The 18,388-nt window shown below is 34.7% G+C and overlaps 1 protein-coding gene across 1 annotated transcript; it reads right to left on the reverse strand.

The window, feature by feature from the left end:
• Positions 1-631: 631 nt before the first annotated feature.
• On the reverse strand, positions 632-18,070 carry LOC121203741 (uncharacterized). The gene is made up of 7 exons (XM_041074189.1): positions 17,957-18,070; positions 17,859-17,888; positions 1,828-2,122; positions 1,591-1,715; positions 1,271-1,483; positions 878-1,000; positions 632-733 (listed from the first exon to the last, which is right to left on the reverse strand). Exons 1-7 carry the CDS (start codon positions 18,068-18,070, stop codon positions 632-634), a joined length of 1,002 nt encoding a protein of 333 aa, XP_040930123.1.
• Positions 18,071-18,388: the final 318 nt, after the last annotated feature.

Below are 18,388 nucleotides of genomic sequence, written 5' to 3' on the forward strand. Positions count from 1 at the left end.
GCAGTCATAATATTTGAGCAGTTTAATCCAACGGCGTTGCCTAAGGTTCAACTCCTTCTGAGTAAGGAGATACTTGAGGCTCTTGTGATTAGTGTAGATGATACACCTCTCACCATACAGATAGTGCCTTTAGATTTTCAACACAAAGACTACAACAGCCAACTCGATATCATACATCGGATAGTTTCCCTTATGTTTCTTAAGCTGCCGAGAAGCATAACCACAACCTTACCATCCTACATCAAAACGCACCCCAAATCGACATGCGATGCATCACTGTATATCACAAACTCCTTACTGAATTTAGGTTGTATCAGAACAGGAGCCTGAGTCAAAATAGTCTTAAGCTTCTCGAAGCTCGATTGTTGTGCATCAATCCAAACAAATGGCATACCCTTACGCAGAAGCTTAGTTAAGAGAGCTACAATCAGAGAGAATCCTTCAACAAACCGATAATAATAACCCACCAACCCAGAAAGCAGGGGATCTTTGACACATTCTTAGGCTGTTTCCAATCCAGTACAGCCTCAATCTTCCTCGGATCTATACGAATCCCCTCAGTAGAAACCACATACCCTAAGAAGGTTACCTCTCGTCAACCAGAACTCACACTTACTAACTTAGTGTAAAACTACTTTTCTCGGAGAATCTGAAGCACCACTTTAAGATGCCCATCATGCTCATCTTCAGTCTTAGAGTAAACCAGAATATCGTCGATGAAGACCACGATGAACTGATCCAGATAAGGCTAAAACACTCGATTCATCAGATCCATAAATGTGACCAAAGCATTCGTCAGACCAAAGGGCACAACTAGGAACTCGTAATGTCTATAACAAGTCCTAAATGTAGTCTTATGAAAATCAGCTTTCTTAACCCTCAACTGATGATACCCAGATTGAAGATTAATCATGGAGAACATTGAAGCCCTTAGGAACTGATCAAACAAGTCGTCGATCCTCGGAAGCGGATACTTATTCTTCACGGTCAACTTATTTAACTGTCGATAATCAATACACATCATCATGGTCCCATCCTTCTTTTTAACAAACAAAACTGGTGCTCCCTACGGAGACACTCAGACAGATGAAACCACATTCTAGAAGCTCTTGTAGTTGAGCCTTAAGCTCTATAAGCTCTTTTGGTGCCATAGGTAAAGAGCAATAGACACTAGAGCCGTACCCGGAAAAAGCTCAATCCCAAACTCAACCTTTCTATTCAGAGGTAAACTAGGCAACTCCTAAGGAAAAACATCCAGAAAATCTCTTACAGTTCTGATATTCCCAACAGAAGAGTCCCTAGAACCAGAAACACTAACATAAGCCAAGTATGCCTCACACCCTTTCCGAACCAGTTTCTCAGCCACAAGAATGGAGATCACAATGGACAGATAGTCTCGACACTTGCCGACTACGACCACTCCTCTATAATCCTCAGTCCTCAAAACGACCCTCTTAGTTGTGCAGTCCCAACTAACTCGGTGCTTAACCAACCAATTCATACCCAGAATTAAGTCGAACTTCAAAACGAAAGCTCCAACAAATTATCTAGAAAAACAGTACATTGCACCTCTAATAGAACAATCAATACCCTCAGATTGTCTCTTAACCCATCTTCAAACCGAACACACCTCTCATATTCCAATGCCACCATGCCTCGAGCGTAGCGACTCAATCTTAGAAACTCGGCTTCATAATCGGCCACTGATTTATCCCCTTGCGTAAGATTCATGAACTCACGCCTATGAGCATCCATATAGATCGCTCCCACGTACTTACTTTGAAATAATCTTGAAAAAATCCCAAGTCAAACGTTCAGGTTGAGTACCTTCCTCAACCGTTAACAACCACTGATATGCCTCGTCACGAAGCAAGGAAACTCCACCCTTAAATTTCTGCTCGGGAGTGCAATCTAAGTCGTTAATAATCCTCTTTGTGACCTCCAACCAGTACTCGGTCACACTAGGGGCGGCTCTAGTGACACCCCTAAACAACTTAGCACCATTGGACCAAAGTCGTTCAGTTATTGACCCTCGGCCCCCAGCTCCAAATTGGGGTCCAACGACCTTCTCTAATATCCTCAGTATGGCCTGGGACAGTGCGTTGTCCCCAGCCGAGCGACTCTGAGACACCGAGTTTTATAACCTGGTTCTGATACCCATAAATATAACACCCCAAACCCGGCCTAGACGTTATGGCTGAATCCTAAGATGTCATAAAGAATGGGTTTTGAAAACAAGTTGATTCCATTAACTAATCACTAATAAAACTCACATTCCTTCTTGTTGATTACAGAAAACATTATTTTAACAGTTCATTTGCCAAAACATTTATTACAACAGAAGTTAAACAAAACAAGAACATTTTAGAAATCCGTACTGTATTTTTAGAAAACCTCTTTCTGGTGTAAAATCCGTTTCTATAAAATATTTTATCAGGCATGCAACATATCAAGCATATCAAACCAAATCAAGCTAAAAACCAAAATAGTCTAAAAAGCCCCAAAAATTAAAACTCTCTGAATTAGATCCCAAATTATTAAATAAACCATAAATTAATAATTCTAAATGGTTTCACACAAGAGTGGTCACCGTCAAGTCCCTACTGCACCAATTCGCCTAAGAGTGTGGATTACCTGACAATACAGACAAACAGATGTGAGTTTACGAAACTCAGTGTGTAACCCAACAGAATTAAGCATGCAATCATACAGAATCATATATATAGTTAGCAACAGAAACAGATACAGTAAATAGAATCAGACAATCAAAATCCTACCCCCATCCTCTACAACCATCTTTAACCATCTCAACATACTATGTGGGTTAAAAACACCAACCCATTCCTACACATCATGTTGTGCCATTACGACACGTGTTAGAAATAATGCAGCTAAGCTTCTAGATAATAGGCAATGATTGTCGAATAGAATACTTCCTCCATTAATAATAAACCCACCCCACCACCATATATAGAACAAATATAGAACACATAATAGACATGCTCAATATGCTATGTACAGACATCAGAATAATCAGATATGCATGGCATAATCATACTCAGAACAGATTATCAGTCTACCAGATCTACAGTTTTAGGGTTTGGTTAGCCCTTACTAACCCTACGGTAGGCCCACAGTCGATTGGGATGACCCGTGAGACCTTTGGAGTAATTTCAAAAATTTGGGCCCACATGCTCGTGTAGCCCACACGCCCAGATTGGCCTTGCCCGTATAACCCACACAGCCTGGTCCAAGAATCCACACACCTGTGTATAATACTCATGTGGGCCCACACGCCCAACTCGGCTTAACCCGTGTAGCCACACGGCCACACTCAAGCCACCACACTACCGTGTACTGCGCACGGCCATGCGTTCGTCGACCACACAGTTGTGTTCTCACACACGGTCTACCATATGGGTGACCACATGCCCGTATGGGGTCGACAGTATGGTTTTTTGGCTTTTGCTGACACTCATTTTTTTGCATTTCGAGTACACACCTGGTACGATTATGCTATGAAACCACTTTAAAGCCTTCAAAACCTATAACATAACGTTCAAACATCCAATTAATAGTCGATTATGAATTGATACATAACCCAAAATAATGCACAAGACTTACCGATGACTCAAACAGACCCCAGCACAATTTAGGCTATCAAAGTGAAACTTCACCAAACACCACCTTCTCCTATACCATAAATATGCAAAAATCAATCTCTTCACTTACATATCAAAATGCCAACACCAACGTGTTGTAAAACTATGCTGCAGATACTAAAGTCTTACTTACCAGAATATTGGAAAACACCGAATTAATGAGAAGCAGAAACACGATCCAAAAGAAGAAACAAAAATGAAAGAAGGTAGAGGAAAAGGAAATAATGGCAGGGATAGAAACTAACGTCAGATGTTCTTGGGGAGAGAGAAACAATATATATTTTTTTGCAATATTATGATAACTCCCCACTAATTCACATCCTAACCACCCACTACTCAGATTTCTAATAGAACTGAAACTCTATCATAAAGCCGAGCAAAAATAATTACCCATGCTTGCACAGGGATTCGAACACAGGGCCACTAACACACTAACCCCCTTACCACTTGAACCGGTAGGCTCATTCTGATATGAAATTGCAAGCAATTAAAAATAAACCCACTGAACAGAGATAGGGCTTAAATTCGAAAATAATAAAATTTGTCAAGGATAAAACTTGAACCCAAGACGTCACACACACACCCAGAACACTTAACCACTAAAACAGATGCACATTTATGTCAAATACCTACAATGACAAAAAAAAAGGTTAGAGTGTTACATCTTTTGAGGAGCAAATTGCAACCCTTAGACTAGAATTGTTGAAAGAAGCTAAGGGTTCTAATTCTGATGAAGTTTCTTAGAGCTACACTAATGAACCCCTCACCAACCTCCTTCAACTTTCCCAAACTAACTTATAATGGCATTTGTGACACCTTATACCTAACCTAGTTGTTGGATCCGAATATAAAATACCACAGTCCATTACCGAAACAACTCACTTTTCCATTAAAAAAAAAGGAAACGTAGTGGTAAAATTATTTTATAAAAATTTCAGCAATATTTTTTCCTATTTTATATGAAATCCCCCTGTAAAATTTAGATTTCACAAAATATCCTCATTAAAATAATCTCCAAATCAATTCCCAACACTACAATTTCTCAAAACATATCAATAAATTTCTACGCTTTACTATTTTATCAAAATATTAGTTATAAAGTACTAGCAAAGAAATCATAACGAAAATATTAAAATTCAGTTTACGACATAATATTATATATATACAAGATTAGGTACATGCCATTTTCTTCAACTATAAAGTAAACTTTTCACCAACATTGTTTGAGTTGAACTTTGGTTCTTCAAATGTTGCTGGAACGATCTAGCGAATCTAACTATTTGCGCATGAAAAAATAGGCAAACCATACCCTGAGCAATTTTTATGCTCAGTGGTGCTAATATCATATAAATCATTACATAAGTATTGAACATAAATTATTTGAAATAAATTAAAACATGATCATAAATATCATTAATAACATCCTAATAAAAGAAAATTCTAATATTAATAAACTTTAACATTTTAATATTGACAAATCGAATAAAGAAAATAAACTTTTTAATCAAATTCAAAATCGCGTAATTAATTTAATTTGCAAAATATGAAAATTCAAATAAATTCAATTTTTGGTTTTACTTTTCTTTCAATTTAGACCCCATACTAAAGTTTATACTCATAACCAGATACAGGAGTCCGCCACCATGAGTTGTTCGGCAATGATGGCTATCAGAGTAGTCCACGACCCTCTGGGAATTGGTACTGCCCACGACCCTTTGAAAATTGGGGCTAATAATAATAACTGACCAATTTGGCCTTTCCTCCCTTGACCCTAGGAATTGGTGAGTTCTAAATCCTCTGATATAAAGACTCTATGACATATTTAGTCTAATATAGTGTAACGGGGTAAAAACCAAGTTTAATGATCCATTTCAATTCAATTTCATTTTCATATCATTCTCATTTCAATTTCATTTCATGTTCAAATCATATATTGCCTAATGTAAAATTAGGTTTCCAATTTAAAACATATTAAATATTTTCTTGTTCAATCATCCAAATCATAATACTCAAATTCAAATCATAACCATGAATTTTCTAATTTAATCATTTAAAAAACACAGTCTTCATCTTGAAACATAATTTTATAAATATTAACTAAATCATTCAAACTTATCCAAAACTCATAAAAATAAAATAAAATAAAATAAAATAAAATAAAACAAAATAAAATAAATATAACTAGTCTTAGTAATCTAAATATTCTAAAGCTTTATGTAATGAAATAAGATATTAGCACAAACCAAAGTTTTAAACGCTTTACTCCTTCGCTTTGTCTTTCTCCTTCAAGATGCTTGTTTCGTTTTTAGCTACAATAGGAGAAATTCAATACGAAATAATGTCATTTATTCATTCTAGTACTAAAAGTAATAAAAACAAACTTAAATGTGCATGTTTATGACAACTTAAATTTCTTACTTCGAAATTCGCATATCTTTCGACTTGATTATTCATTTTCAATTCTGTCTTCACTGGAGTACTCACAGCTTCACAAGCTATCATTTACCACCAATATTACACACAGTGGCCAAGGTTCTCTACTTACCCTTTAACATGGCCAAATATACCAAGTAAACTTTCCATCTATTTTTATTTCTTTTTCACACGTTTAACAAGCTAGAACTCATCTTCTAATCATTTTCTATCCAAAAAATATACCTACTTCACTTAAGTTTTCTAAGCTTCCATCAATGTCCTTTAATGGCAACTTTGAAAATACTTGGTAAAATAAAAAAACTATTGGTACATATATGTAAAACAAGCTTCAAAGATTCAAAATATATCAAAAATTTGAAGAAAAATCGTACCTTAAGCTTGAATTTAAAGGAAAAATAATGAAAGAAAATTTTTCCCCCTTTTTGTTTAGGTGAAAAGAAGAAAGAGATGAGAAAGATTTCATATTTTTTTTCTCTTTCTTTTATATATTATACTAGTAATTAATAAAATATTATTACTTATTAAAATATTATTATTATTAAAAATATCATTTAAATGCAATCATGAAACCATTGATTTTTTAAGTAATGGTAAAATTTTCATTAAGTCATTTCCATCAAAATAAAAATAGAATAATTGCACTTTAATCTTTATACTTTTTCAAATTATTCAAATTAGTCCTTGAACGTAATAACAAATTTTTAACTTAACCACATGATCCTACTAATAGTTCTCTATGTTTTCATGTCTAACGGTTTCCTCTGAAAATGATTATAATTTCTTATACTAGTATTTATTTATAGATCACTTATTCGATGACTTCTACCATAAATATTCTTCTTCTCTCTTCTTTTTATTTATTTTTTTTAAAGTGGAGATGGTACAATTCTCATCTCCTTTAAAATATTTCGTCCTCGAAATTTACATAAAGAGTTGCGGATATTGTGATCGCATTGTCTCCTCAGGTTCCCAAGTAACTTCTTCTTTGTTATGATTCCTCTACAATACTTTTACCAAAGGAATTCGCTTGTTTCTCAACTCATTTATGTCTCTTGCTAAAATTTGCACCAGTACTTCTTCATACGATAAGTCAAGTCGTACCTCAATGTTTTCCACTAACACGATATGACATGAAATACATTATGGATTAGGTCTAATTATGGTGGGAAAGATAACTAATAAGCAACAGGTCCAACTCTTTTTATAATATCATATAGTCCAATGTACCTCAAACTTAATTTTCTTTTTCAACCAAACCTCATTATCTTTTTCCATAGAGAGACTTTTAGAAATACTTTATCTCCAACTTCGTATTCAATTTCTCTCCTTTTTAAATCAGTATATGATTTTTTTCGATCTAAAGCTGCTTTTAATTTTTTTTTAATTAGTCGAAACTTTTTCTTTTGTTTCTTGTATTAATTCTGGGTCAATCATCTTATTCTCACCAAGTTCAGTCCAACACAAAGGAGTACAATGTTTACGTCTATATAGAGCTTCATACGATGCCATCTGAATACTTGATTGGAAACTATTGTTATATGCAAATTTTGCAAGTGGTAGATAACGCTCCCAATCACTATCAAAGTCAATATTACAAGATCGTAACATATCTTCTAACAATTAAATCACACATTCTGATTGGTCACCTATCTAAGGATGAAAAGCTGAGTTAAAGTTCAATCTGGTGCCAAATGATTCATGTAACTTCCTCCAAAATCTTGTTGTAAATTTGGGGTCACGATTAGAAATAATAGACTTTAGCACACCATGCAATCTCACTATCTCAACTATGTATAATTCTACAAGCTTATCTAATGACCAATCCGTCCTTATCGGTAGAAAATTAGCTGACTTTAGTAATCGGTCCACTATAACCCATATTGCGTTATGCTTTCGAGTGAAAGGTAAACAACTGACAAAATTCATAGTTATTCTATCCCATTTCCACTCGAGAATCGATATAGGTTGAAGTAATCCTATCGAAACTTGGTGTTCAACTTTCACCATTTGACAAGTTAGACACTTTGTAGCATATTCTATAATCTCTCTCTTTATACCTGGCCACCAATACATCTTGGTACTTCCTAGATGCATATCATAAGGACTATTATGTGCCTTTTGAAGTATTTCACTCTTCAATTCAACCTTGTTTGACACATAAATTCTTCCATGAAATCTTACACAACCATTATCTCCAATATCAAAGTCTCTCGAGCTATTATGCTTAATTGATCTTCGTTTTCCCATCACCTTATCATCATTTTACTGAGCCTTTCTAATTTGCTCAATTAACTGTAGCTTCACTTTTAATTCAATTAATAATGCACCATCATCACAAACACTCAACTACACCAACATTGAGCTCAAATCAGTAAGGGATTTTCGGTTCAAAGCATCAGCAACAACATTTGATTTATCTAGACGATAATCGATCACACAATCATAATCTTTTAAAAGATCTATCCAACGATGTTGTCTCAATTTCAATTTTTTCTGGGTGAGAAGATATTTCAAGCTTTCGTGATCTATGTAGTTGTAACACTTTTCACCATATAAATAGTATCTCCAAATTTTTAATGCAAAAACCACTACTGCCAGTTCTAAACCATACGTCAGATAGTTGTATTTATATGATATTAGTCATCGTGAAGCATATGCAATCACTTTTGTCTTGCATCAAAACGCAGCCAAGACCATTAAGTGAAGCATCACTATATAGCACAAACTCCTTTCCCGATTCTGGAAGTTTTAACACTAGAGCCTCTGTCAACAATTTCTTAAGTGTAACAAAGCTTTCCTGGCATCGCTCATCCCATTTGAATGATACATTCTTCTAGAGTATTCAGGTCAAGGGTAAAGTTATCTTTGAAAATACTTAAATGAATCTCCAATAGTATCTTGCTAATCCTAAAAAGCTGCGGAACTCTGGAGCATTTTTCAGTTGTTTCCATTTTAGAATGGCCTCAACTTTTTTCAGATCTACATATATACCTTCAACTGAGACTATATGCCCAAGGAACACTACCTTAGATAACCAAAACTCATATTTTCTAGGTTTTCCATAAAACTAGTTTTCTTGTAATTTCTGCATTACAATCTTTAAATGTTGATTATGCTCCTCCTCAGTTTTAGAATAAATTAAAATATCGTCAATAAACACTACAACAAACCGATCTAATTATGGTTGAAAAATGCGATTCATGAGATCCATGAATGCAATAGGAGCATTAGTCAGCCCAAAAGGCATCACCAAAAATTCATAATGTCAATATCTAGTTCGAAAAGCAGTCTTTAGTATATCACTTTCTTTCACCTTGAATTGGAAATAACCAAATCCCAGATCAATTTTAGAGAATATTGTTGCACATTTCAATTGATCAAATAAATCATCAATCTGAGGAAAATGATTCTTATTCTTTATAGTTACATTGTTTAACTGTTGATAATCGATACACAACCGCAACAAACCATTTTTCTTCTTTACAAACAATACTGGTGTGCCCCAAGGTGATACGCTGGGTCGTATAAAACCTCGATCTAATAAATGTTGCAAATCTTTTGGTGACATGTGAAATGGGGCAATATATACTGGAGTAATTCCTGAACAAACCTCAATTGCAAGCTCCGCCTCTCAATCAGGCGGAAATCCTGGTAATTCTTTCAAAAACACATCTAGAAATTCACACACCGTATGAATTTCCTCCAATTTCTGACTTTTCACAATCGAATTTATAACATAAGCAAAAAATGCTTCACAACCTTGGTTAGTCAACTTATCTACCTTTATTGCTGAGATTATTCGGGCAAGATCAACTGATTTCATACCTTTCACTTCCATTTCTTCACCATTTGAATCTTATATCATAAAATTTTTCTTTTGGCAATCAAGAGTTACACCATGCTCTGACAACCAATCCATTCCCAAAATGACATCAAATTCATCAAATGGCATCAACAATAAATCGACCAAAAATATTTTACCCTGAATCTCAATAGGGCATTGCCTACTTACTTGATTTACTATCGCCGAATGTCCTATCAAATTTGAAACATTAATTCTAACCTCAAATGTCTCAACTATTAGTTTCTATATGTTAATCGACCCAGTTTTTATGTATGAATATATAGATCATGGATCTATCAATGCATGAATAAAAATAAAAAAATAGAGAAAAAATATTAGAAACAACATCGGTGGCATCACCTTCCTCTCTGGCCCTGACAGTATAAACTCTAGTAGGAATAATAACCTCTGCACGACTCGCAGATGAATCAGTAATACAGGGGTAGCATCAACCGACTTTGGAAAATCTTGAACATAATGCTCCATCGAACCACTTCTAATACATGCTCCAGTCTTACACTAGTACTCTTCTTTATGATTCTTCCCACAATTATCGTACTGTGGTATCCAAACTGTACGACCAGGTCGATATGTTCTGACTATTAAAACAAATGATTGTCTAGATCGGTTTCTGGTCTTAGCATCAATCTGAAGCATAGTGGATCTCCCTTGACTTCTAAAATCTCTAGCTTGTTTAGAAGGTAGTTGTGAGCTAGAACCAATCAACCTCTTTCCTTGAGCTTTATCATCCACTTTCTTTTATCTAACCTCATTGTTTGCTCTACCGTTTTGACTCTTTCTACCATTTGAGCAATCTTTGTAATCCTGTGAGAATCCAACTAAACTTTAATCTCATTTCTCAATCCTTGGCGAAAATGCTTGCAACTAGCTTCCTCAATAAGAACCCATTCTGAAGCATACTTGTACAAGCGAAGAAATTCTCATTCATAATCTGTAATGTTCATCTTTCCCTGTTTTAGCTCAATAAACTCTTTTTTTCCTTTCTGCTAAATACAATTCTCCAACATACCTATTGTTAAACTCGTTTTGAAACAACTCTCAATTAATCCAATCTTCACGGTGAGAACAAACCACTGTTCTCCACCAATGAAAGGCATCTTCTTACAGTAGAGACACAAGGCACTTCAAAAACTCAGCTGAGGTGCATTCTAATTGTTCGAATATCCTTTCAACTGATTTTAATCATTCTTTAACAATAGAGGGATCAATACTTCTCACACCTCTAAACTCAGTAGCCCCATGTTTTTTTCCTTTTTTAATCAAAGACCCTTTCTATTTAGTGGGAGGTGTAGGCTGAGGTGCAATACCAACAACCCTCTGTAATAAATCAACAACAATAAGCAGTAATAGGTCATCACTTTGAGCCGACTGTCTCTGTCTGAAAATTCTCAAAGACTGATGAACACTAGTTTAATCTCCACCAAGTGCACTGGGTCTATTTTTTTATTCTATTTCCTGTTCCATACTATCTCTCAATTTCTCGGTTATTTTACTATACAAAATTTCAAAAAAGAAGCAATTTCAGCATCCGATTTCATCTCAAGCTCAATATTTAATAACGACATGTACACTAGACTTTACTATACATAATACAACACATTTTTACTCATCCAGTATCAAATAGCTCTGATACCACTCAAATGTGAAACCTTATAGCTAACCCAGTTGTTGGATCCGAATATAAAATGCCACATTTTGTTGTTGAAACAACTCAACTTTCTATTTTTTTAAAAGAAAAAATAATGGTAAAATTAAAAATTTTGGCAATATTTCTACCTATTTTACATTAAACCCCCTACAAAATTTAGATTTCACAAAATATCCACATTCAAATAATCTCCCAAATCAATTCCCAGCAATGCGATTTCTCAAAACATTTCAATAAACTAGATATCTACGCTTTACTATTTTATCAAAACATTAGTTATAAAGCGCTAGTAAAGAAAACATAACGAAAATATTTAAATTTAGTTTACGACTGTAACACCCCAAACCCAGCCTGGAAGTTTGGCTCGAATCTGGCGTGTCACATTGAAGTGTTTTTCGAAAACCATGTTTCCATTAAAAACCCTTCTTAATAATTAAAAACTTATACCCTTTTTAAACCTTGTTAGAAAACCTCAGCTGAATAACATTCTTAACAACTTTGTAAAAACCCTGGCAGTTGCGGAAGCTTAATTTAAAAACAATTACGGATACGTGATGTTATGAACAATAGTAGTTGCTTTGGAAAACCGTGTTCTAATTCTAGCAATTATAAGAACAATAAATAAAATTCCAAATTTAAAATTCAGAAAATTACAACGGCTTTACTAAAACCTACATAAAAACATTTAAAAGTAATAATCAAAACTGTAACATAAACAGTATGTGTACCTTCCTCCGAGCCCCTCGTAGCTCCGATCTTTCTAAGGTTGGAAATTACCTAAAAGGTTAATAAACGGGGTGAGTTTACGAAAACTCAGTGTGAAATCCCCTACTATATAAAAGGAACAGTCAGTCATATAAAAGAATGAAAAGTCTGGCCCCAACCCTACTTACAGTTTCAGTATCAATTGGGTCTTAGCCCATTTTAAAAAACAGTACCAGATGGGCCTTAGCCCATTACAAAATAAGAAACATTATCAGAACTAGAATCAAAATGAGAATCAAAATTAGAATCAGGTGATACAATCAGAATCAGGTGACAAAATCAGAATCAGTATCAGGTAACAGAATCAGAATCAGAATGTGAATACAATCCTAACCCAATCCAGCCGTATACACCCCCGTACCAACCTTACACCATGTAGGGAGACAACTCAACCCACCCATCCACTACACACTATAGAATTTACAACATGGCTGCCAGAACAAATATTGTGACAGAGTCACCAGATACAAATATTGTGGCAGAGCCACCAAAATAGATAATGTGGCAAAGCCACTTAACAGAATACGTGGCACAAAGCCATCGATAACTGCATTATGTTAGACACATAGCCCTCAACTAGAGTAATATTACCGGCACACAGCCCTAGGTAAATGTGATCGACACAGAGTCGTCAATAATCATATGTTGGCACATAGCCTTAGGCAAATATGTTTGGCACACGGCAATAATCAGGTTGGCACAGAACCATATGTAGGTTGGCGCAAAGCCATAATCAAAAGGCTTTAAGCCATCGGTAGCTGTATCATGTTAGGCACATAGCCATCAGCGACGGTAATATAGTCGATACACAGCCTCGGGTAAATATGATCGGCACTCAGCCATCGATCGGTCCACAGTCGTCTCAGGCGACCCGTGCAATCTTATCAAATCAGTACGAATATATGGCTCTTAAGCCTTCAGTGGATCCACAGTTGTCAAGCAACCATGCGATCCTAACAGATCAGATCTTCCTCCGTACAAAATCCCAACCTATGCAACATGTCATGTATGCAGAATGTCATGCCCATATTTGAATCAAACAATCACAGTCAAGTCATTCATATAACCAACATATATTCACAATCAAATCCGTCAACTACACAGTCCAAGTCAGTCACTTGCCCACAAGGGCAAAACAGTCATCTAACACCCTAGGGGCAAAATGGTAATTTTACCCCACAAGGGTATCTCGGTAATTCTACCTTATAAAGGTATTTCGGTATACCTTAAAAGGGTATTTCGGTAATTCTATCCTATAGGGGTATCTCAGTAATTCTACCCTATAAGTGTATTTCGGTATTTCTACCTTACAAGGGTATTTCAGTATTTCTACCCTACAAGGGTATTTCGGTAATTCTACCCTACAGGTTAATTTTACCCTATAGGGGTATTTCAGTATTTCTACCCTACAAGGGTATTTCAGTATTTCTACCCTACAATGGTATTTCGGTATTTCTACCCTACCGGGGTATTTCAGTAATTCTACCCTACAGGGGTATTTTAATAATTTTGTAAATCGAGGGTAAAACGGTAATTTTATAAATTGGGGGTACTTTGGTAATTTTACAAGTCGAGGTATTTCAGAAGTTCTATAAATCAAGGGTATTTCAATAATTTTGCAAACTGAGGGTATTTCGATAATTTTACAAATCGAGGGTATTTTAGTAATTTTACAATCGACAGTATTTCGATAATTTTACAAATCGAGGGTATTTTAGTAATTTTACAATCGACGATATTTCGGTAATTTTACAAATCGAGGATATTTGGGTAATTTTATAAACCGGGGATACTTTGGTAATTTTACAACTGGGGGTATTTCAGTAATTTGATAAACTAAAGTATTCTAAACAGGGATAACAATAAGAATGGGCCTAAAGCCCTTCTTGGCCCAAATGGGCCCACACGCTTGTGTGGCCCTTTTAGCCCAAATCTAGCCACAGATATGAGATTCACCTAGCCTAGTTCAATATTTACTACACAATCAAACAACTTATCTAATTGGGCCCGTAGGCCCATTGGGCCCACATGGCCCCTTTTAGCCTATCGCAGCTCGAAGTAGCCATCCTACAGCTAGAGTAGTGAGAAACACACACCTGATAAGAGACTGGAGTTAATCCGCGCTTCGAGCACTCTTAGCCGACGTCCAACCCAAATGAGCATGCCATAAAGCGAAAGGGATCAGCCAAGAAAGGTACATTTACTCTCCTCATGGTTCTCTATTTAAAGCCAGGTTCGCATCCACTCTTATGTTAGCTTCCCGATGTGGCATCCCTCCATCATCAGAGTTTAAATTCAACACCAACTCTTGCCGCCCCCTGTTAGCAAAATAAATGCTCTTTGATTACCATGAGTTTCAAACCCTAGACCTCCTTGCCAACTCTATGATGCCACCTTCCTGCCTCTTATGTGGCGCTACTTTGCCACTAGACCACAAGGCTTTTTGTGGCACAATTTCTCTAACAATATTCTTAAGGCCTACCTACTACACCCAGGGTTTGATTCACCTTAAACCAAAATTTTTGCTAGAGTCCAGGTTTAAACCCAAGACTTCTCCAACACTTCTCAGCACACTTAGCCACTAAAGCAAGCCTTCATTAATGAAATTTACATGCACAACAAAATATTATAAGCTGCCTTCAATCGCTTCCATGCTCAAGGCCCAAAACTTCTAGGCCCAAATTTAGGGTGTTAGAACGACATAGTATTATATACATACAAGCCTAGGTACATGCCATTTACATCAACTATAAAGTAAACTTTTCACCTACATTGTTTGAGCTAAACTTCGGTTCTTCGGATGGTATTGGAACAATCTAACGAATCTAACAACCCGCGCACAAAAAAATAGATAAATTGTATGCTGAGCAATATTTATGCTCAGTGGTGCTAATATCATATAAAGTATTACATAATTATTGAGCATAAATTAATTGATAGAAATAAATTAAAACACGATTATAAATATTATTAATAGCATCCCAATAAAAGAAAATTCAAATATTAATAAACTTTAAAATTTTGATATTGACAAGTCAAATAAAGAAAATAAACTTTTTAATCAAATTCAAAATTGCGTAATTAATTTAATTAGCACAATTTGAAAATTCAAATAAATTTAAATTATGTTTTTTCTTTTCTTTCAATTTAGAACCCTATACTAAAGTTTAGACTCATAACCAGATATAAGATCCCTCACCCCGAGTTGTTCAGCAACGATGACTATCAAAGTAGTTCACGACCCTCTAGGAATTTGGACTGCCCACTATCCTCTGGGAATTGGGGCTAATAATAATAATAACTACCCAATTTGACCTTTCCTCCCTCGATCCTCTAAGAATTGGTGAGTTCTAAATGCTTTGATATAAAGACTCTATGACATGCCAATTATATCTGATTTAGTCTAATATAATGTAACGGGGTAAAAACTAAGTTTCATGATCAATTTCAATTCAATTCCATTTTCATTTCATTCTCATTTCAATTTCATTTCATATTCAAATCATATATTGCCTAATGTAAAATTAGGATTCCAATTCAAAACATATTAAATATTTGCTTGTTCAATCATCCAAAATCATAATACTTAAATTCAAATCTTGATCATGAATTTTCTAATTTAATTGTTTAAAAAAACATAGTCTTTATATCGAAACATAATATTATAAATATTAACTAAATCATTCAAACTCATCCAAAACTCATAAAAATAAAATAAAACAAAATAAATATAACTACTCTTAGCAAACTAAATATCCTAAAGCTTTATGTAATGAAATAAGATATTAGCACAAACTGAAGTTTCAATCGCTTTACTCCTTCTCTTCACCTTTCTCCTTCAAGATACTCACTTCGTTTTTAGCTACAATAGGAGCAATTCAATACGAAACAATGTCATTCATCCATTCTAATACTAAAACTGATAAAAATAAACTTAAATATGCATGATTAATGACAACTTAAGTTTCCTAGTTCGAAATTCACATTTTTTTACTCGATTATCTGTTTTAAGTTTCGTCTTCGCCAGAGTACTCACTGCTTCACAAGATATCATTTAGCACCAATATTACACAAAATGACCAATGTTCTCTACTTTCCCTTTAACATAGTCAAATATATCAAGTAAACTTTCCATCCATTTTTATTTCTATTTCATACTTCTAACAAGTTAGAACTCATCTTCTAATCATTTCCTATCCAAAAAAAATACCTACTTCACTTAAGTTTTCTAAGCTTTCATCAATGTCCTTTAATGGCAACTTTAAAAATACTTGGTAAAATAAAAAAAACTATTGGTACGTATATGTAAAAACAAGCTTCAAATATTCAAAATCTATGAAAAATTTGAAGAAAAATCATACCTTAAGCTTGAATTTGAAGGAAAAATAATGAAAGAATTTGTTTTCCTCCCCCTTTTTGTTTAGGTGAAAAGAAGAAAAGGATGAGAAAGATTTCATCTTTTTTTCTCTCATATTTTTATATATTATAATAGTAATTAATAAAATATTGTTACTTATTAAAATATTATTATTAAAAATATCATTTAAAACAATCATGGAACCATTGTCTTTTTAAGTAATGGTAAAATTGACATTAAGACCTTTCCATCAGAATAAAAATAGAATAATTGAACTTTAATATTTATACTTTTCCAAATTATCCAATTTAGTCCTTAAACTCAATAGGAAAATTTTAACTTAACCATATGCTCCTACTAATAATTCTCTATGTTTTCATTTCTGACAGATTCCTCTAAAAATGATTATGTTTTCTTATACTACTATTTATTTATTGATTGCTTATTCAAGGACTTCTATCATAAATATTCTTCTATCTTCTTTTTAGTTATTTATTCTTTTAAAGTGGGGATGTTATAGCATTGGAGACCCTAAAAGATCATTTGCCTCAATACAGATTCATATGAACATCCTTAGGGCTTTCGATGATGTCAAATGCAGAGTTTTCTATATGGTCCTCTCCAATACTACTCAACAGTGGTACTTGTCACTTCCTTAAGGGTCGATCGACAAATTTAATCAATTAGTCGAGTTATTCATGAGAAAATTTTTAGATAACAAGACTCCACAATAGTCCTTAGCTTATCTTATGTCTATTTACCAAAGGGAGAAAAACCCCTTTACGACTTTGTGGAGAGGTTTAATGTTGCAACAATGATCATGAAGGGTGTCTCTAATGCCTTAGCCATTTAAGCTTTTATGGCTTGAACAACCCATAAATTACTTCAGTTTCACATCAACAGCAAACCTTTGGAGAAACTGTCACAATTATATGCGATGGTCCGTCATTTCATGGAAGGTGATCAGATAAATAATGATCAGGCTAAACTTTCATTTCCTCTGACATAGGCATCCCAATTTTCCAAGCAATCATTATCGCTATACCAATACTAACCTCTACGTCGATATCAACCTCAATATAGAACTCACCCCCTAGTATGTAACACACAGTTTTACAGTCTAACCTTACTCAGGACTTCCAAACCACTCAGCACCTGTGCGAGAAAGTCACCCATAACAACACAAATGAGATAAGGTCTCATATAATTGTCACTGTACTTACCATCAGCTTAATTTCTCCTCGGTCATTATCTTTAACTAGGTTAAGTACCACAAAATCCTGCCGAATCCCCCAACCATGCTCTTCAACCAGTGCCAAGATAAGCCACCCTTTCATTGTCGATACCATAACGATATGCCTTCTTTTTGAACAAAATAAATAACTTAGGAGCTGAAGCTTCTAGGAATTGACACGATAACAAAGAGAAACAACTTGTAAGAGGTATTATTGATATCTTGATTAGGGGAAACAAGGAGTGGTCACTTCCAATTTGAAGTAGAAAGCTCACCAGCAAATTATCCTATCCATTTCTACAACAAAAAAAAGAAGGCTAAGGTCTTCTCATTAAAATTTTAGGTTTTTGAAGAAATATAAGTGAGAGGTTCTACATGCGAAAAAGGGATGATCCCCTTATCATTTTAGCCACCATTTCGC

The sequence above is a fragment of the Gossypium hirsutum genome, chromosome A07 (genome assembly GCF_007990345.1).
Source record: "Gossypium hirsutum isolate 1008001.06 chromosome A07, Gossypium_hirsutum_v2.1, whole genome shotgun sequence".
Lineage (NCBI taxonomy): Eukaryota > Viridiplantae > Streptophyta > Magnoliopsida > Malvales > Malvaceae > Gossypium > Gossypium hirsutum.